Source organism: Giraffa tippelskirchi, chromosome 6, assembly GCF_054371585.1.
Source record: "Giraffa tippelskirchi isolate mGirTip1 chromosome 6, T2T-mGirTip1v1.2.pri, whole genome shotgun sequence".
In the NCBI taxonomy this organism is placed as follows: Eukaryota; Metazoa; Chordata; class Mammalia; order Artiodactyla; family Giraffidae; genus Giraffa; species Giraffa tippelskirchi.
In genome coordinates this window covers 151,171,717-151,193,119 of record NC_137280.1, presented here as the reverse complement: position 1 = coordinate 151,193,119, position 21,403 = coordinate 151,171,717, and the positions used below count along the sequence as shown (strand labels likewise).

The 21,403-nt window shown below is 42.9% G+C and overlaps 1 protein-coding gene across 3 annotated transcripts in view; it reads right to left on the bottom strand.

Annotated features, from left to right (window-relative positions):
- Window positions 1–21,403, bottom strand: part of TENM2 (teneurin transmembrane protein 2) — a 1,754,865-nt gene that overhangs the window by 325,450 nt on the left and 1,408,012 nt on the right. For 2 of the 3 annotated variants that reach the window (XM_081504400.1, XM_081504402.1), the window contains one exon: window positions 12,118–12,352. In XM_081504400.1, the coding sequence (XP_081360526.1) occupies window positions 12,118–12,352 (235 nt within the window). Of the gene's footprint in view, window positions 1–12,117; window positions 12,353–20,131; window positions 20,581–21,403 lie in introns of those variants that run through there. The other variant, XM_081504401.1, reaches the window with a different exon arrangement.

Below are 21,403 nucleotides of genomic sequence, written 5' to 3'. Positions count from 1 at the left end.
TGGACAATCAGCTTGAAAAACTAAGGAGTCATCAAGCCTCACTCTCATCTATAAAACAGATATCAGCCTGCACAACTGATCTGAATATGGCTTCCTGCCTCAAAATTCTGCCTTGATTCTACTAAATGATTCCTCTCCTCTTAAATGATCAGGTCAACCTAAATCCTGTTGCCCTTGAGTCCTCCCTCCTAGTCTGGCTTCTGATGCAATGGTCAGAATCAAGGGACTGGTAATTCCATGGTGGTGCAGTAGTTAGGACCCTGCACTTCCCGTGCTGGGGGCCCAGGTTCAATCCCTAGTCTGGGAACTAAGATCCCTCAAGCCTTGCAGTGCAGCCAAAAAAAAAAAAAGAAAAAAAGGAATCAAGGGACCAGCTTCTCAGAAGATGGCAGGTGTTTCTGTAGTCTCATCGTCAGACCCCTTCCTTCCCACCTCACCTCCTACCTCTCTCTCTTCCTCTCTCCTTGAAATAGCCCCTTAAACTCTAGCCCTGCAGAAAATGCTACACTTCTCCCTTTTCTAAAAACTTAAGGTACTGTGAATTTGAAAATGCACATTACAAGGCAGGATAGGAGGAGGTCTCCAACCTAACACAGCTTTTGTATGTCCAGACAGGGCCCACAATGGTGAAAACCCAGAAAAGTACCCCCAGACACACACTGAATGCGTCCTTTCCGACCTGGTTCTCACACCCATCCCAGTGTCACACACACCATCCTAGTGAATTTCTAGAGAGTTTAAATGTAGGTGTGCTACTTTTCCCCTACTACTGAGCTTCTCTACAACATGCAACATCCGATTAACTCACACGAGTGTAAATAGTAATGGGCATAATTACTGACATTAGGAGAAGCTGATTTTTAGGACAACACTTTTTGTGTCATTAAATGTGGAACTATTCTGATGGTACCTATAAGGAGGTCCATTAGGGAGCAGACTGACTCCTATCTAAAACTGTCACCACCGAAAGGATAAGATACATTTTTGTATTGCTGAGAAGAGAAGCTTGGAGCATGGAATTAAAGGTTTCCCATTCACTGTCTTATTAAAAAGCAAAACCAAGGACTTCAAATTGATAAAGGTAAAATTGCTTCTCCAGCCATTTTTGGGAGATGAGAAATGCACTGAGTTGTTTTGAGTTAACTTTCTCATCATGAGCCCTCGTAAAGAGCACTGGTTAGTAAGACAATAAATGAACATGTTTTAATTAGAAACAGTGTCAGACTTTATTTTTGGGGGCTCCAAAATCACCACTGATGGTGATTGCAGCCATGAAATTAAAAGATGCTTACTCCTTGGAAGGAAGGTTATGGCCAACCTAGATAGCATATTTAAAAGCAGAAACATTACTTTGCCAACAAAAGTCCGTCTAGTCAAGGCTATGGTTTTTTCAGTGGTCATGTATGGATGTGAGAGTTGGACGGTGAAGAAAGCTGAGCGCCGCAGAATTGATGCTTTTGAACTGTGGTGTTGGAGAAGACTCTTGAGAGTCCCTTGGACTGTAAGGAGGTCCAATCAATCCATCCTAAAAGAGATCAATCCTGGGTGTTCATTGGAAGGTCTGATGTTGAAGCTGAAACTCCAATATTTTGGGCACCTCATGCGAAGGGGTGATTCATTGGAAAAGACCCTAATGCTGGGTAGGATTGGGGGTGGGAGGAGAAGGGGACGACAGAGGATGAGATAGTTGGATGGCATCACCGACTCGATGGACATGGGTTTGGGTAGACTCCGGGAGTTGGTGATGGACAGAGAGGCCTGGCGTGCTGCAATTCATGGGGTCGCAAAGAGTCAGACACGACTGAGCGACTGAACTGAACTGAACTAATTAGAAAATATGGAATCCAAGCCCTTTTGCAGGAAAGAAGATGATAGCTGGAAGAAGACATCAGGGGACTAATAAAAGTTAAGATGCATTCAGTGGCCACACTGAACTTCAAGGTAAAGTCGTGGGATGTTTGAGAAGTGAACCAGAGAGGGTGATGAATCAGAGGGGGATGGGAATTACTCAGTGGAACTTATTCTTTCTACTTCGTAATGGAATCAGTTGTAACCCCCCTGCTGTGTCCAGGCAAGTGAGGTAACTGATACTCTTGAACCTCCTCTACTCCCAGCCTGGCCAGGACTGTGTGCCCAGAGGAGAAAATAATATAATAGGCAGTAAGATAAAGCAGATAGGCTGGGGCACAGCTAGCACTGAACTTGGCCTGGGTTTTCTTATCTTTTATTTCAGCCTGCCAGCTCTCTGTCTTACCATCTAACACCATGGTGTTTGGTTATGGCCATGCCCTTCTTTCTGGTATCTAGTCCTCATGGGCACATGATCCAGGCCTAATCAGTCAACATGGCCCATGCTCCAGACCTCAAGACCTCCAGACCTCCAGACTGGGTCTGCTGTGGGCATGGGATTCTAGTTGAGTTCCTGCAACTCCATTAAGGGAGTTTCCTTGAAATATGAAGAGGAAATCCTTTTTCTGTTAGTTTCTAAGCTATGAGAATAGAACCTGTAGCTCCCACAAAGATCTCACGAAAGGACACCTGCTTAAGAATGATGTTAGAAAACAGAAAAACAAAGCTGAGAGGGAGAGAGATGCCTAGTGCCTGAGTTCAAGTCCCTGAATTAAGTTCTGCCTGAGTTTTGATTCTGTCCCACACCCTGCATTACCCCAAGTTGTATCTTTCTGACCAGGCTCCCAATCGGATAACATAAAGAGTCTAATACAGTGCTTGGCACAAGGCAGGCGTTTAAGAGATGACAATGACTAAAGACAAAACCAGAAGCAGTGTTCAGTCCTTCCACACAGTGGAAAGATTTTCAGTATGCCCACCATCTCTCCTCACATGGACTCAGAAGTTTAGAAGCTGGACAAGATGATCTCTGCCCTCCTCTGCCTTTGGACAAACAAAAGTGTTCAGTATTTTACAGAAAATAAACACGCATTTAACTTTTAAAAAATGATTAAATATTACCAAACACTATTTCCAAATATAAATCAAGTCCCTTGCAAATATCTGCAGGGTTTGTGTGGAGCTCTCTTGTCAAACTCATTCACAGAACATCATGGTCAAACTGTCAGGTCTTCAAGACACCTTGTCTCCGACAAAACCCCATTTCTGTGCTCTTCAAACTGCCTTCATGCTTTTGTTCCACCTTCCAGTAACTAATACCCTTCTTTTTCTAATTAGATAAATTCAAAGCCATCCCTGGCATCTCCCTTTCCAAGACATCACATGCAGTAAGTCCTCAGATCTGCCGAGGGTCTTAACACCGGACTAGAGAGATTAACTCATTGGGTTTTGGCGAAAGAGAGAAGAGGTCACTCAGGGTCAGCGAAAATGCAAAAGCTGAGCTACATCAGCCTCTGAGCCATGGACTGAGTATCTCCTCTCAGATCACTGGCAGCATTAGATATAAAGTGCATAATAAATGTAATGCCGTTGAATCATCCCGGAACCACCCCCCCACCCTCCCCACCCCCGGTCTGTGCAAACTGTCTTCCACAAAATTGGCCCCTGGTGCCAAAAAGGTTGGGGACTGTGGCACTAAGGTAACTAAGAAAGCACTAAGCTGAACACAAGATACCCACACAGCAGGGCCCCACTTTCAAAGGGTTTTTACATTTATTATCTCACTTTACTAAGCTAGCTTTCCCCGGGGTCCCACCAAATGCTTAAATACGCCTAATATCACCTTATGCTTTCTTTCTCCCTGTTCCAAAGTGTAGTGGAGAGGATCTGGGTTGATAAGAGATTTAAAAAGGCACAAAGACTATGTTTCCCATTTAAAATTCTTGTCTAAGCACATATCCACGCAAGAGGAAGAACATTTTCCACTTTCTTCCTAGAACTGGATTTTATATCCAGTCCTTCAAGTAACTGCACAATAATAATAATAATAATAATAATAATAAGCTTTTAATCGTCATATTGTTGGTATGCAACATCTTGACAGGAGGACTAATTGTTGCGCAGAGGACTTAGGGATGCTCCAACCCAGCTGAAGCTTTTAACAAATTGAAATAGAATTTGAGAACCATCTCACAAATAAAAAAAGGAAGTGCTACTCATTCTCTTTTGAAATATAAGGCAGGCATGCACAGCTAAAACAGTGAGGACAGAAATTGGAAGCACTTGCTGATTTCTCAAACAATTATTCTGAGCAAGAAATGATTCTGTAAGGAATTAAAAACACATGATTTTGAGGCTGATTCTCTGTGGTTAATGTTGTCATAAAAATGGATTATTTGCATACAAGACTTAGGGAACAGTCTGAAACTGGCAGGTTTTGGAGAGGAAAAAAAAGCTATCTGAGAGAAAGTGCTTCAAGTTGTTTCAGCTCCCTTATCATCCAAAGGATGCAGTCCTAGCTGAGCACACTCCCTGAGTGCCTTGTGATGGACTGTGATTCCGGGGACATAAGATCCCCAATCTCGAAGACAGGCCAAACCAAGACTAATAAATCAAAGGAAGCTTCAGAAAAGGTACAGAGCCTACTGCCCCTGCCTGGGAGAACCACGAGTGCCTTATCTGACTTTTGTGAAAAGAAAAAGATCATTGCGGAGCCAGAATTAGAAAAGCCTCCAGCTCCATCAAGTCTCTCCCATCTGAGCCAGATAAAATATCCTCTGGGGAGGCTTCAGGAAATGCCCCGAGGGAATGACAGTTGATATTAGCTGAATGGGTGAAAGAGCACAGACAGAGATGGAAATACTGGGCTTTTTTCAACTGTGAACTTAACCCAAGAGTCTTTGACATTTACACAGACTCAGGGCAGAGTCTTGCACTTCCAAGGCATGACCGCAAGGTGGCCTCAGTCTGTAATAGGGTCCTTGTGGTCCAGGCTGTGGAGGGATGGCTTTTAAAAAACACAAAACATTCTTCTACCCAGAGGCTTCCCCGTGGTAACTCATAAGTAAGAAGTTCAAGTCCTCAGAGCTTTAATAAACTTAACAAGGCTTTAATTTTATAGTGGGAGACACATTTTAAAAGCTGAGCCCTCCTTGTAGACCTCTACCTTCAAGTATGTTTCCAAGTTTGCAAACCATGCCAAGAGCAGACTCGAGTGGTCTTCAATAAGACACAATGCTTGTTTCTTTCTTAATGCACCTTGTAATTTGCACACGAGCCACGACACTTTATTTTCTTATTAATGGGTTTGAGTGTGTTTAACACCGCAAGCCATAAATAGCAGAGCAATGGATTAGACCAGGTTCTCTTTATTTCCCTGCCAATGGTCAGAAAGTGATGTGGGATACGGGGTACCCCTCCTTACTGGGTTTTTCTCTACCACTCACCAACACCTCCCAACTCCACCTCCTGCCTCTAACCAACAACCAACCCCTGTCTCCATCTGCCAAGAAAAAAAAAAGACACAGTCTGGTTTCTCATTGGAGAGCGTGCCTATTGAGCAGTTCAGTTATTGAGATTAATAAGCTGCCAGTTTCCAAGGAAGACTACAAAAACTACAAAATTAAAGTGCACTGCAACGTGAAACGCTGCCGGTGGCCAGGCGGGATCATGGTGTCAAAAAGGCAAGGTAAAGCTATAAACTAGGCTGAGCTTGAAAAGCTAACCTAAAGGTCTCATTAATTTCCATGTTGCCTCTGATGAGAATTTAGAGGGGGCATAATGTTTTGCAATATGGAGAAATCATGCTGCCTATTGATTTGAAAAGTGCTAGAATGCATTCAATTCACCCAGAATGAATTCTAGTTTTACACGTTTAAAAAATGTTTAAAAAAATGGGGGGGGGGGCGGGGAAGCAAACAGGTTACCTTAGTTTAATATTCTCAAGATCAAGCTTGTCGGGGATTCTATCAGAAAATTAATCCTTAGGTAGAAAAATCAATCTGAGAACAAGCGGAGGAGAGTCTTCAGGTTCAGCATGGTGGGGATGTTTCCACAATCTCATTGCTTCTCCATGAAAACCTTATTTACTAAAGGTCATTAGGCTCGATTCCCAAATATGCACTCCCCATAAAGCTTTCAGATGAGGCTAAGATTACGTGGTCTTGAAGATAAAAAGTAGGTTTTCTGAAATGCTGATACCCAAATTAGATTCCTGAGATTCCCTGTGCCACTTGTCAAGCTCAACATGCTCCACTCTTGATCAGAGCACTTCCTGGGTGTTCATCACAACTTTCTGAGTGTCCCTACACGAACAATGACCAAATGGCCATCCAGCATACTCAAGGCAATGTGGCTTTCTCCTGCCAATCTGGCAAAGTCCTGTTTGGAAGATAAACCTCCTGCAAATCACAGAGCTAAAAAAAAGTAGCAGTGCTTCTTATTTCTGCAGCTTCAATTTACTCTTGCATTTTATGATAGGCAGAGCATTAAACCTCTCTGAATTCAGCTTACATTTATCCCATACTGTTGCTACCATGGACCTTCGAGGCTTCAGATTTACCATTCCGGGTGGCTGCCAGTCTTGCAGAGCTGAAGACAAGGGTCCCTTATATCTTGCCTGGCTTATGATTTTGTCAGTGACCAACTCTATGTCCAGTCACAGACTGGGATTCATCCCTCAGATTATTTCTTGCCTCACATCACTTATAATGCATTAACTTCATCATTTCCACGGCCTGGGTAAATTTTAATTGGATAATAAGTATCATTTTGTTTTGTTTTGTTCTTCTAGTTTCAAAGACATTATCATGTGATGGGAGTATGACACGTGGAGTCAGGTAGACCCAAGTTTCAGTCCCAGTCCTGCCACCTACTTATTTGAAGATGTGCAGGTAATTTTATCTTCTCAAGTCTCAGTTTCCATTTACTTAAAAGAGGGATAAGTAACATATACTCAACAGAAGAGTTAAAGGGTTCAATGGGATCATGCCTGTAAAACTAAGTGTTGAGCAAAATCTATTTGATAAAGTTGGTATTCACAGAACTATACAATCATGTAGAATAACCAAGTTGAACAAAATTTCTGGAGAGTTTTTTTTTTTTAAGAGAAAAATCAACTGCTGAGAACTTTGGATACAGTGAAAGTGAAAAGTGAAAGTGAAAGTCGCTCAGTTGTGTCTGACTCTTTGTGACCCCGTGGACTACACGGTCCATGGAATTCTCCAGGCCAGAATACTGGAGTGGGTAGACTTTCCCTTCTCCAGGGGATCTTCCCAACCCAGGGATCGAACCCAGGTCTCCAGCATTGTAGGCGGATTCTTTACCAGCTGAGCCACAAGGGAAGCCCAAAAAAACTGGAGTTGGATACAATAACTATGCTATTATTTGTAAATGGATGTGCTTCTGTGTTACATCTATTATTTTAGAATCAAGATAAGTCTGGCCAATAACAGCCACTCAATACTCTTGTTGCCTCAGAGATTTAAGAGGTATAAAACTGAACTTGTTTTCTAAGTGACATCACTATTCACTCAGCCTCTTAAGTCAAAAAATTGGGTATTGTGCTCACGCCTGCCTCAGCTACATCCTGACATTCCAGCCATCATTAATTTTACTGATTCTACCTTTAGTACATTCCCCATAACTCTGAATGTTCACCTTCTGGTCAGATTGGTAGGAGAAAGGCAGACAACTCTGATACTGCAGCTACGGGGACCCTAATGGAAATGCCACCATTTTTCATCTTAACCATGACAGTACTCTCCAAATTGCACCTTCAGTCTTGCTATACCTCTCCCCAACCCCCTACCTATTAACCATAAGGCAGCTACCATAATTAAAAGTAAAACAAAACCATTATGTATTATTTTAGCCTTCTGTTTAAAACATTTCAATGATTTTTCACTGTTTTGGGGGAGAGTCCAAAATCTTTAAAGCAGCCCCAAACCATGCACTGTCCTGCCTTTGCCTGCCTTTCTAGTTTGCTTTCTCTTCCTGGAATCGTAGCACTTCCTCTCCCAGTGGATCATGGTTTTCGCCACCAAGAACATTCTTTAAGTCTAATTAACACCTACTCATCCTTAGGGCTCAGCTTATATGCCAATTTCTCCTGAGTCTAGCTTCTCTATACCTCACATGGCACTTAATACATTTGTCATTGTAGGGTCACAGGCATAACCTTTTGCTCACATTCTGTCTACAGCCTAGAATCTACAAAAAGGACTTGCTTTTCTTCTTCTTCAATGTCTGGCACCTGGTTGGGTCTCAGATGTTTCTCTAATGAGTAATGCATGACCATTTCAAAAAGTAACTTGCAAACTTGTTTGCAGCTGGAGGATCTTGATGGCTATTCTGGTATTTTGGGGCAAAAGCAAACTCAGAGGGAAGTTTTGTCCTGCTTAGGGATTTTCTTTATAGTGATCTGCTACCAGAGATAGATTCCGAGAAAGAAGCTTGCTTCGGCAAAATGCGTGATGGAAGGAAAGTTAGGTTCTGTCACTGAGCTACTTTTTACTGCTTTAGACAAAGAGGTGCTGACCTCAGAAACTCCCAAAGAAGCAGCTGGCCAGCAAGATTCCTGACCTTGTTGCTCTCAGGAGAGGAAGGAGGACATAGGTGGTATCAACCCAGAATTACCCATGGACCTTGTTCTAAGACCTTCTGCAAGTAGGCTGAGAGAAAGATGGTGAGGAGAGTGATTTTGCAGACCATCCAGGCTGTTTGCAAACAGTCCCTCTGCCCTATGTTTTGTTTCTCTTGGCTTATATTATGGTTTACACATGAACTGAGTGTTTTGGGTAGTACACATTTATATGCATTTTTTATTTATATGGTTAACATTGATACAGAACTTTCCTTATAAGCTTTTTTTGTCTTGTGTTCAATTCCAGATTTGTACAGTGCTGTTTTCTGGCTATGCCTCCTTAACCAGCACCTTGATTCTACTTGTCATAGAACAAAAAATGGAAAAAGCACAGTCCAGGGAAGATCTAACATGCCTCATTAAGACTGATGGGAACATCAACAAGCAATGCAGGGGGCAAGGGCTTGTTCCTTGCTGGTCTAAAGAAACACCTTGGATTTGGCTTGGAGTCTCTGGGGTGGCAGAACGCCTACCCATCACCTTCCAGAGTTATGAAATTCTTCCATCATGCCCAGAAGTCTAGATTAATGAGATCAGGGGTGGTGAAGTTTTGTTTGTAAGTTTCCACTGTACTTTCACAGTTGATGACTACATCATAATCAGCCTCCAGAATGTCTTGCCTTCAATGGTTCTCTCTCTCTCAGATGTGGTTAATCAATTCTTATTTGATATGAAAGACACGAATGGGAATCCTAGTATGATATCATTACCCTAACTTAAGAGCTTCCATTCTCTACATTTGCTCAGTGGGTAAGAAAATGACACCATTAACCTAACAATATTTCAGCATTTGAGTGAGTGAATGTTCAGTTCTACAGTTTCTAAGACTATATGGAAAAGTCACTGAAGAATGGGAACAAATGATGCCATAATCTGATTTTTTTTCCTCCACTTATCTACTAGGTAAAACTCTTATTTATCCTTCCAAACCCAGCTCAAACAGCCCCTTGGCTGGAAAACTTTTCCTGAACATCCTGGGATAGTTAGTTATGATGTCAACTGTTCAACCACTGTAACTTATAGACTTCCATTATTGTAAACACTGCACGGCCTTTCTGTTTATGTGCCTATCTCCTTTTATAGGCTATATGAGCTCTAAGGGAAGGATACATGTTTTAATCATAATCTCTCCAGTACCTAACATAGCACTTAGCATTTTCAAGAGACTCAGTAAATATTTGCTAATAAGAGACTGGATAAATAATATCTAAAAGAGAAACATAAAGTTCAACAATTCAATACAAGACCAGTTGCACATCCAAATTATATGTATCCAGTTCTATGGATGGAATTTCAAATATCTGGGTTTGATTTTAGTAATGGCCCACTTCAAGGGACTTACATTCTCTAATTCTTGGCCCTTGAATGTACTGATCAGAGAACATCTGAGACTGTTCTTGCCTTCTGATAGGCTTCAAGGTTTGGGCCATTTTATTAACTCTTCAAGCTTGCTTCTTCTAAAAGCATTGAGAAACTCCAATCCTAGGAGAAATGCTAAGTATTCTAACAACCTGAAGAAGGACTTGACAGGTTGGGAGGCATGTTCTAGGAGAACCTCAGGAGAACAGGAAGGGGATATGCTTGGTTTGCTGGTCCTCTCCCCCAGATCTTTTCACGGGAAATATTTATTGCCAATCACATCAGAATGTGATGGGTGACAGGAGATACCCTCATGCAGTATATGTGTTCTCATCACCAATAAGAGACTCTTTGTGAGGAGTGGACATTCTGATGGATCTTTCTCTGATGATGTGACAATCAAGGCAATAATTGTAGGTTTGTGATCAGATAGCTCACCATCTTATTTTATGTGTAGAAACCGCCAGAGTTCCAGCCAATGTGACTTATAATCAACCATCTTGCTGAAGCTCTAGAATGCTTGAAAGTTACTTTGACCCCCAAGTCTACATTCTGAATTTTTAAAATGGTGACAACAATGATTTCTTCCTACTTCACTGAAGTGCTTTCAGGCTTGACTGAGACAGAGCATTTAAACCACTAACATTGGCATATACAAAGTGCACAATAAAAACTGGTTGGTATTGGTGACAGTAGTCCTCTTTTTTCCTTTTTTCTCCTCTTTTTCCCAATATCTACTACATTTCTCCTACCCTTTCTCCTCCTCCTCCATCTTATCAACTGTGCATAGCCTCATGTCTAGTGACTATTAATATTTTTCAAATAATGGTCTGTTAATGTGAAAATAGACTGACTACTACCCAACAAACTCTATGGCAGTTCATAAATATAAGGAAAAAAAAGAAAATCTTATCCAGTCTTAAAGACCACCACCAACTATGAAAATATCCTGAGTTAAGCCTCGTGGACTAGTTAGCTTTCAGCCTGGAACCCTTCCATAAGGCTACTTATTAGTGGGTTATTATATCAATGCAAATGTTTAAGCCTATCTATTATATGTAATATATGCATATAGTTTCTATTGAGTTTACTTATTGTAAGCCTTAGAGATTAAGAATGCAGGCATGGTTACAAATCACCTACACTGGTTAGAAAATAAAATGCATTAAAGTTTGAAGTGACTATAGTGACCATGGTGTTCAACGTATTCAAGATCTTATTAATAACACAAAAATATTAGAGATAAACAACATGAAATGCTATGGCTTGCATAATTATTTCCAGCTGTATGCAGAAATTTCACTGGCCATTACCAGAAAGATTACAGATTATTTTTGTCTTTTCTTAAACCTAAATTATTAAAGTTTACAAATTATGTCAGAAATTTTAAAGGTTCAGTATGAATTAGCCCCATTCTCTGTTTAGTCTCCATGGTTCTTCTGGGCTAGGAAACGGTGACCACTGAAGCACACACACCATGAAAGTGCCAGGGGATGGCAAAACAAGACCATTCCAATATCTGGTCAACCCACTGCCAATTACACTGTAGCCTGCCATGCTGTGACCAACGCCCCTTCCTTCAGGTCACTAAGGCAAGGGTGATTTTGGAAGACCAGAAGCAAAGGTGAGACAAGGACAGAAGCAAATGCAAAACAAAACAAAGCCAGACCTGGAGATCACTTTCAAGCTCTTCCCTTTCAACATAAATGCTGCCCCTTTTTTCTTGTTTGTTTTTTTCTACATTGTTGTTTGCCCCTCAGGCATCAAGCTGTTAAAAAGTGTGTACAGGAGGGATTAAAGAGAGACTGCATGTTGGATGAAATATAAATTAAAATTATACTTCTGTCAGTCTGGAATCGGGGACTGTTTCTCAAGGTCTCCCCAAACACTTAATTTCAAATGAGTCTTCATTTATTACTTCAGGAAAGGCTAAATGCATAATTTATCAGCAGCTTTCAGTCAATATACCCTTATAAGCATGTTTCCCATGAGCCTTTGTGTAAAAATATGTTATGCTAATTCTATTAGTTGGGTACACAGGAGCTGTGGAAGAAAGTAAACATGCATTAAAAGGAGACACATGTGAACAAAAGAAATACCTATCAACCTGCTGTCCAGGGTGGAATTACCAAGGGAGCAGCCAGAGTTGGTCAACTTGTCCCACAAGGTAGGCGGGGTTTTCACCCCACTAGAGAGCTCTGCGCCACCCCGAGGCTCTGGGAGGGTGAGGCAGGAAGGAGGCGTGTGTGATCACGATGGGGGCTTACCGGGTCTCCAGCGGCACGTTGCTGTTCAGCACCCAGCTGTCCTGAAGCTGGACGGACTCGGGCGTGGTGGCCAGGTCATTGGGCGCGGGAGCCGGGGCGTGGATCTGACTCCGCCGGTTGGTCAGCGAGTTCCTGTTGAGGGAGTTGGCGGACGAGTGGTGATGGGACAGCGTGTGGTTGTGCGGGGGTGGCAGAGGGGGCCTCAGAGTCGACTGGCTGTGGTGGTTTGGAGGACCTGGGAAAAGGAGGAGGAGAAATGGCCGTCAGGGGCTTCCGAATGCGGCCGCGAACACTCTGCCTGGAAGCGAAGCCTTGATATTGACAAGTGCTGAACATCACCAACCAGAAACGCAGGTAAGACTACACCAAGCATCCCAGGGCAGTTACTAGTAAACAGTATGCCTTGATTCGCCTTTAGGTGAGCGACTTCACTTTCACTTTTCACTTTCATGCATTGGAGAAGGAAATGGCAACCCACTCCAGTGTTCTTGCCTGGAGAATCCCAGGGACGGGGGAGCCTGGTGGGCTTCCATCTATGGGGTCGCACAGAGTCGGACACGACTGAAGCGACTTAGCAGGCATCAAATGATGAAGGAGAAGCTAGGTTAGCGAAACCAGGCTGGTGAGGGCTAACCAGTGGGAATCATTTGAAACTTATTAATTCCACAAGGAAAGTCATGTGACATTCAAGGTTGACTTGTTGTAACAAGTTCCCAGCCCATTTCCTGGTAGGCCAGGATACTCCACAGGTTCTTTAAACAATGTCCAAAAAAAGGGGGTGGGGTGGATTTCCCTGGTGGTCCAGTATTAGGGCTCCATGCTGCCAGCACAGGGCGCATGGGTTCGACCCCTGGTTGGGGAACTCCTACATGTTGTGAAGCGTGGGCAAAATAAAGATAAAAGGAAATAACGGCATGGCATCTTTCTGAAGGTATAAGAATATGGCATACTGGAAGTCATGGAGTAGCAAGTTTAAACACCTATCAGGGGCCAGGCAGAAAGTGAAGTGGATTGGAATGAACGGGAGCAGGTAGGGAGCAGCCTTCCCTCAGATCAAGGCTCACGTGGCTATTTAGGGGTTAGAGATCAAGGCAACTGATCCTCCAGTTTTTCTAGGAAGCTGAAGATCTGGACTTTTAGAGTTTTTGAAAAATGTTGACAATGAAAATATATATGCGTGTGTTTTGGGTATGTGTACTTGTATATATACATACACATATATGTATACACACATATATAATTTTTTACACACACACACATATTTAAATATGGCTTCCCTGGTGGCTCAGATGGTAAAGAACCTGCCTGCAATGCGGGAGACCCTGGTTCCATCCCTGGGTCAGGAAGATCCCCCAGAGAAGGGAATGGCAACGCACTCCAGTATTCTTGCCTAGAGAATTTCATGGGCAGAGGAACCTGGTGGACTACAGTCCATGAGGTCTCAAAGAGTCGGACACAACTGAGCGACTAACACTTTTACTTTCATGTTTATACACATTCACATGTATATGTGTATACCTTTTTAAAAATGAGAGTCAACAAAACACACCTATGAGCTCACTCAGATCAGGGGCTTGATAACATCTGTCCTCTGAGAGATGAACCCTGAGGACTTGGTCTCTGGAGAAGGTCAGGGTTGATGTTTTCAAACCGTGACCCTTACTCAAAATCGCCTCCTGGTTTCTAATCTTGAAATCCTCCATCCTTGCAGGAAAAACACACAAAGGACAACCACACCCCTCTACATATTCCCCTGTAAATATGACCAAGGATGACAATCCCATGCACGGTTTTCCTGGCAATCCGTTCTCCATCTACAAAGTGAAATATTTTAAGCATAATGAAAATGAAAGTAGTTCACTATGCAATGCAAGCCTATAATTTGGTTTTAATGGCTGCTAAAACATGACTTTTAATTTGTGTCCTTTGAGAAAGTTTATTTTTTGAAGCCTCCAGTCGGGCTTGGCAGCCCACCAGGTGACTGCTGAGCCTTGTCATTTTGGCCCCTACCAGCTTTGAAAATCCTCAGCCCCTGCTGTCCTGGCTCTAAGAAGTTGGCTCAAGTCATTTAAACAAGCAATTTGACACAAATTTCAACTACTTGTCTCCTTATGTGGCCGGGCTACATCTCCAAAAGGTGTAATCTACATTCCATGGCTCCTGGGAAGCTTGCAGAAACGTTCCGAGAGAAAGGCAACATGTCAAGAAGATACTAGGTTTGGGGAGCGTCGTGACCATTGCAAACAGGAAAGAAAAATACAGAGGAAAGTGGTTCCTTGAAGTTTGTGTCTCTGGGCTGAAATTACTTGGGTGATTTTTTTTGGGGGGGGGTATTGGTGAACAGAAAAAGACAACTAAAACTAAAACCCAGTGGGAAATGCCACCATACAGCTGTATAGATTTTTAAATCGCGTCCTCCAAATGAACCTGTTAATTCATATTTTCCATTCTGCACCACTGACATTTTAAATATAACTTTGAGGGAGTTTCATTGCTGCAGCAGGCTATTATATTTTCTGGCATTGTTGTCTGTCTTGCAATGTATTATTATATAGTTATTTAGCATTTGTCTGTCTCGTATTAGTGGAAAGGGGAGAAAAGGGGGTGAAATGATGTAATAATGATCCTTCAGAGATGCTATCTAAGCCCCTCACACAAGGTTAATGAATTCTCATGCCTTTCTTTCTCCCCCTCTCAACTCCCATCCAAGTGGTGTCATTATTCTCCATTAGTTAGGTAATTATGAGCCTTGCCTCGGGAAGGCAAGATGAATCAGAGTACAAGCGAGAACCCACCCTCCCCAGCCCCAAGCCCTAACTTTCCATCTCCCTCGGCCCTCAGCCCCCACCCTCCAGCTCTCCAGCTACATCCTCCCAAAGCACAAAGAGGCCCTGTGAGGGATTTCATTCACTAAATGGGACAGCAGGACCCTCCTGCTTCCTGTCTGTTCACCCTGAGCTGAGATTTCTCTGCCTACTCCAGCCTGGGTGGTCCTTTCCTGCCCATCTGTGTTCCGTGTGGGTGGAATTCCTGTGGTTGTCCTCCTGTGGACACAGCTGGCGGAGGTGCCCGGGGGGAATGGAAGCACCCACCAGGGTGTTGTGTGGTATGTTTCCAACAGACAGAGGGTGAGTTTCCCAGTTAATTGGAAGACATGTCTCTCCATTTCTCCTTAAGAGAAGACCTAGGGTTTCATGGTGGGGTGGGGGTGAGGGGCACTGAGGGATGGAGAAGGACAAACAGGAGAAGACAAACACTCAACTCTCCACTTGCCCGGCCCTCCTATAAAGCCGCAAGCTCTTCGCATATAAATCAAATGACCGATATCAACAACAGCACAGTGGTCCCTCATCCTCAGTATTGAAGGGTGCTCTCCTTATACTGTTGCTCATTTCCACTGTGACACTGGTCATATTTGCTCATTTATCTATCTATCCAAAACTCGAACTTTTGAACTAGGTGCAGGAGCTAGAAGGAAAAGACAGTGACACCAAAGAGAGGCAAATGCTATCACTGGGGATAAACAGAATGGTGCAGGAGCATCTGCAGGGGGCACTGAGCCAGTGGTTAGGAGATAATGTCTAAAGAATTGGATTCAAGGATTAAGTCTTCCCACTTTTGCGTTATGGGAACTTGGACTTCAGACTTCATTTCTCTAATTATCAACATCCTTATCTGTCAAATGATGAAAACAGTGGCAACTACCCATAAGGTTGCTGTGAAAGGTAGGGAGGAAGATGATTGTAAAGTGTTAAACATGCTACCTGATGGCTGGCAAGTTTCCCCCAAACTGCGTGCATGGAACCACTGCTTGGTTCTCGGGAACAGAAGGATGGATAGAAGAGTAACTGCAGCTCTCAAGGAACCCAGATTTAAGCAGAAAGAGTACGCCCAGAGTTCATCTCCCTAGGGCAGGAGTCACAAAGTGGCAGACCCCAAGCTGACTATTACCAGAAATTCAAGGTCAAGACTACATAGGGTTCCAGACTTCTGACTTCTCTTGAAAACAGACTGAAGATCTCGAGTCTGTATTCCCTCATGGCAACAACTGGATGGAGCCCAGTGCCATTGGGTGGTTTTGTTTGTTTGTGGTTTTTGTGTTTGTTTTTGTCGCAGTGATCCAATATGTTTGCTGGATGTGACGGTTTTCTGTTTCAAAAAATGCACACAATGGCAAGCAACATGCCTTACTGCTTTCTAGGAAGCTAAATGACTTGAAAAAGTCATTCTCTCGGGCAAGTGTTGTCTTCAATCTGTGGTGAAACAAAGATGAATACCTCAGCTTGATGAAGGAAGCTTCCTTCAGGTCCACTCCGAGTCCCACACCTTTATTGGGCTTAATTCATGTGCATCTTATTAATGGCTCTTCTATTACATAAATATGAAATCACATAGTAATGCAGCTGAGGTATGAATAACTATGTAGCATAAACACTTACATGGTATCAACCTAATGAGTATGCTATTAGCAGCAAAAGGCAACTGTCATTAAAATTGCTGTGCTAAACTGTTATACTGCACCTGATTTATCCTGAAGTCAGAAATCTGGAATTTGTTTTTAGGTACTGTGCAGCTTTTAGTCCTAGAAAGAAGGAGCTATATATTGGTCCTATGTTAAAAGCTAGGGTGGGACAGATAGGAATCTGAGCAAAGGTAAGTTAATTCATGGAGAAGGCACTTTCTGCAGATTTAAAAATGAAGTGCTTGAATGAATGCTTAACTTGTACCGTTTGCTTCTTTGGAATTGTTTGCGTGAACTGTCTATGCTTCTGAGGTTTTAGATGTGCTGTGGGACAGTTGCCGGCAATTCTGTTCCTGAAAGAGATGCCGTTCACATATTCTGTCCTTCCTAAATGCCAACTGGTTAACAGTGGAATCTTAAAAATAAAGCAGTGCTTCTTGATCAGGGCACAATATCAATTCCAACATAGCTGTCTGGGATTACAAAATTTTAGAGTATTAACTCTTTTTGTAGAAAAATTTTTGTTCAATTATAATATCACCTAAGTTTCAGGTGTACACCACAGCAATTCAGTTATACATGTAACTTTTCCCTTAAAAGTTATAGAAAACTGAGTATGGTTCCCTGTGCTATATAGTAGGTCATTGGTGGATATATAGTAATGTGTATATATTAATCCAAGTCTCCTAGTTCATCCCTCCCCTACCCCTCTTCCCCTTTGGTAACCATAAGTTTATTTTCTGTGTATGTGAGTCTCTTTCTATTTTGGAAATAAGTTCATTTGTGTCTTTTGTTTCAGATTCAACTTATAAGCAATATAGTATAATATTTGTCTTTCTCTGGTTTACTTTACCTAGTATGATAATCTCTAGGTCCATCCATGTTGCTAGAAATGCCATTATTTCATTACTTTTTATGACTGAGTAATAGTCCATTGTATACCTACACACACACACACACACATATTAATACATACTGGAGTTTCATCACCCAGAAAACTCCAGTCTGTCAACATTATCGCCACTTCTAGCATATTCTAGCTATTCTAGCATAATTGCTGTCAAGAAGGAACTTGCTTCAAAGATGAGGTTCAGAAGGCAGAGAGCTTGTGGTTAATTCATTATCCACAACTAAATAAATTAGGAGGGATAAATTAGGAGGCTGAGATTAACATATACACATTCACTATATATAAAATAGATAATGAGTATCACTCAGAGATGGCATGTCAATTGTTTATCTTTAAAAATTATATATTTATATGTGTGTGTGTGTGTGTGTGTATACAATGGACACACATACATACACACCTACACTGGAGTCAACTTTTGTGTTGACTAGATGAGTGGTGCTCAAATAGCATGTGGAAACCAGCAACGCCCACATTTTAAATAATGTATAAAGAAATAATTTTCTTTGGAGCTAAGGAAGTAAATTCACAATAACTGGCTATTGTTGCACTTTTCCTAAATAAACAGCTGGGGGAGGTATTCAGGCTGGGTCTACCTTTGCCAGGCAGGGGGTTGATGACAGTGGGAGGGCAGGGATGAACTCAGATAGCCTTGACTCACCCACACCAATTATTCCTGGCGATTAAAAATGATGATGAAATGTGTGCAAGAAAAAATAAAAGTAGAGGCCTGCCTAGCTGTCAACAATTCACTCACTCTTGGAGCTGGCATGCCAGTTGTTGGCCTTTAAAAATTTTAACCCTTCGGCCCCCAGATAATGAATTAACCACAAACTCTCTGCCTTCTGAACCTCATCTTTGGAGCAAGTTCCACCTTGACAGCAATTTGAAGATGCTGGAAGTAGGGGTAATGTTGACAAAGACTCTGGAGTTTCTGGGTGATGAAAACTGGCACCAGGACACCCTGTTCAATTTTAACCTTGGATGGGAGCCAGAGGGAATTGGAGGTGAGCATTTTCAAGCCTCAGGTTAGAACTAAGGAGAGTGGAGGCTATCGCAGATGGCCAGGCTGGTGGTAAGCTGTGAAGCCCCGTTTGGCCACTTATTAGCTATGTGACCACTGGAAAGTTACGTATTTTTTTCTGAGTTCGTTTCTTCATCTGTAAAATGGGTACAGTCATTTTATTTCTTTCATATGATTGCTAGGATAATCAATTGAGAATATTTGTAGAGAGCCTAGCACAATTCTTGGCACTTTAGTAAGCTATCAATACATGTTATTTTCTTTGCAATTAACAATACCAATAATATTAGTAACAGTGATAGCAACGATGGTTCTGGAGAAAGTGATGAGAACCTCTTGGGGCACTCTAGTTTTCCTAGCTCTTTTAGGCAGCAGCTTTCACAGTGAGACATCAAATGAACATGTGGAGGCAAAATTACCATCCTCAGATCCCCTCTACCTTCAGATTCTGTCTGCAGAAGGGCACAGGGACTAAGGGACAAAGCAGGGACATTAATACAGGCGGTTTCAGGAGTATCTCTCTAAAAGCCTGCAGAAGTGGAACCTGGGATTCAGAGCTCTCATTTCCATAAACAAAACAATGATCATGGCAACAAACCAATAATATTGACAATAGATGCTATGAATTAAGCTCTCTCTGTGTGTCTGATCCTGCACTAAGAGCTGCACTTCAGTTATTTCAGGGTATTCCCACTCCCTTCTATGGGATAGGTTCTCTTATCATCTCCATTTACAGATTCAGAAAGTTAGGCTCAGAGAGGCTAAGTAGTGTGCTACTGGTCACACAGCTCAGTAAGCAATAAAGCTGGTGTTTGATCCCAAAGTCTCTTCCCCACTTTGCCTCATGCAGAGGAGCACAAGGTTCTAGAAAGCATGCTCATGGGGAAGGAATGAGGATCCTGCCCCAGTTTGCTCACGACCCTGCAAATCCCCGCCTGTCACATGGGTTCGATTCCCCGATAGGGAAAGTGTCAAACTCCTTTGGGCTTCCCTGGGAGCTCAGACAGTAAAGAATCTGCCTGCAATGCGGGAGACCTGGGTTCCATCCCTGGGTTGGGAAGATCCCCTGCAGAAGGAAGTGGCAACTCACTTCAGTGTTCTTGCCTGGAGAATTTCATGAACAGAGGAGCCTGGTGGGCTACAGTCTATGGGGTCACAAGAGTCGGACACGACTGAGTGACTAACACACACACATAGACAGACACACACACACACACACACACACACACACTGCAAATACAGAGGAAAACTGGCTTGCTGCATTCTTTTACACATTGCTTAAATTGCAGAACCAGATCTTGTGAGAAAGTGGAGGGAATCTCCCCTTCACAGTACGGCTTGAATCAAGAGAAATAGGCCAGAACAGCCAAACTGCAGAGCAGTCTCTTTTCTGTGCCTCTCCAAAGGGCCCTCCCCGCGCTGCATCCCTGGCTCCCATAACCAGTGGCGGGAAGGATGAGCAGCAATTAGGTCTGCTGGAGGCAGAAACAAGGGCACGCCGGCCCTGGCCTGTCGTGCTGGCTCTGACCGGAGGGCCTCTGCCAACAGCCCAGGGATGAGGGGACGGAGGTCGATCCAGATTCAGCTTCCTCTTCCGTTTGGAGAGAGGCTCACTTACCTGCCTCTAAGTACTGGACCCTGTGGACATTCAGCGAGCTCCCTCCTTCCCTTAACATCTACTGAATGATCTGTCTCCTAAAGAACGGACTCTTTTTTATAATTGACCCACCGATGGTATTGCTGGCATGTGGGATGGGTGACTTGTCTGTACTGTTTCTTACATCTGACTGTGCTATTGTCAGGCTATTTCTGTGCATGTCAGAATAGAGGAGAAAAGAAAGAAGACAGGGTGAAGGAGAAACCAAGTAACAGCTCCTTTCTCATCTCTCAGAGGGCCTCAGATAGGCCCTGGCCAGTGCCTCTCGATCTGCGTTGCACGGTCTTGGAGCCAGGAGGCTGGCCTTCCTGGAAAGACCCCATTCAGCCTGACCGGAGCACCAGAGAAGGAAAGGTCAGTACTCACTCATAAGGAGTGATTTGTAGTTTGCTTGCTTACACAAAATGTATGACCTCAGAGAAAAAGCATTCCGGGCACCTTTATGATGACACTCACAAGGCAGACGTGTTGTCAGATTTACCTACGTTCATAAACAGCTAGGGTTCAGAGGGACATCTTAGCTCATCTAAGGACAATCGTTCGCATTTAATAAGCCCCACCTGTGTGATAAGCACTCTCTATTTCACCTTATTTAAAACTTATAATACTCTACTCAAGATTCTGTGATAACCCAGATGATAAGAGAATCTGTAAAAGAGAGAATATAAGTATGCATAACTGAATCACTTTGTTGTACACTTGAAACTAACACAGCATTGCAAATCAACTCTACTCCAGTGAAATCAAAATAAAAAAAAAATTGAAGAAAAATTTATAACAACCTTCAGAATAGATATTGTTGTCCATTTCAATGAGGAGGAAGTGGAGGGGCAGGGAGGTTACGTGATACAGGCTTCCTTCTGTACATTTCGTATTTAACCACATTACACCCGGGCCCCTTTCCAGTGCACCATCTCTTTCATAACCCTTGGCAAAAAGTTTTGTATTATTTTTGGACTCTCCTGTGTTCCGCACTAGACTGTGAGCTCCTCCAACACAAGGAGCCTGTCTCTTGTTTTTATATCCTCGACACAAGGCTACAGCGCCTGGCATGGAAGTAGCACAGAATGAATGAATGAACACATGAACTGATGCCCCTGGAGGGTTCTTTTTGGTGAGCCTCAGCTCAGAGGGATCACAGTAGACTTCTGCCCCTGTTCTTTGAGCATTCCAGTTAACTCCCCTAGTTCTCATGGCCTCAGAGGGGCCTTTAACAGGGAGAGGGGCAGACAT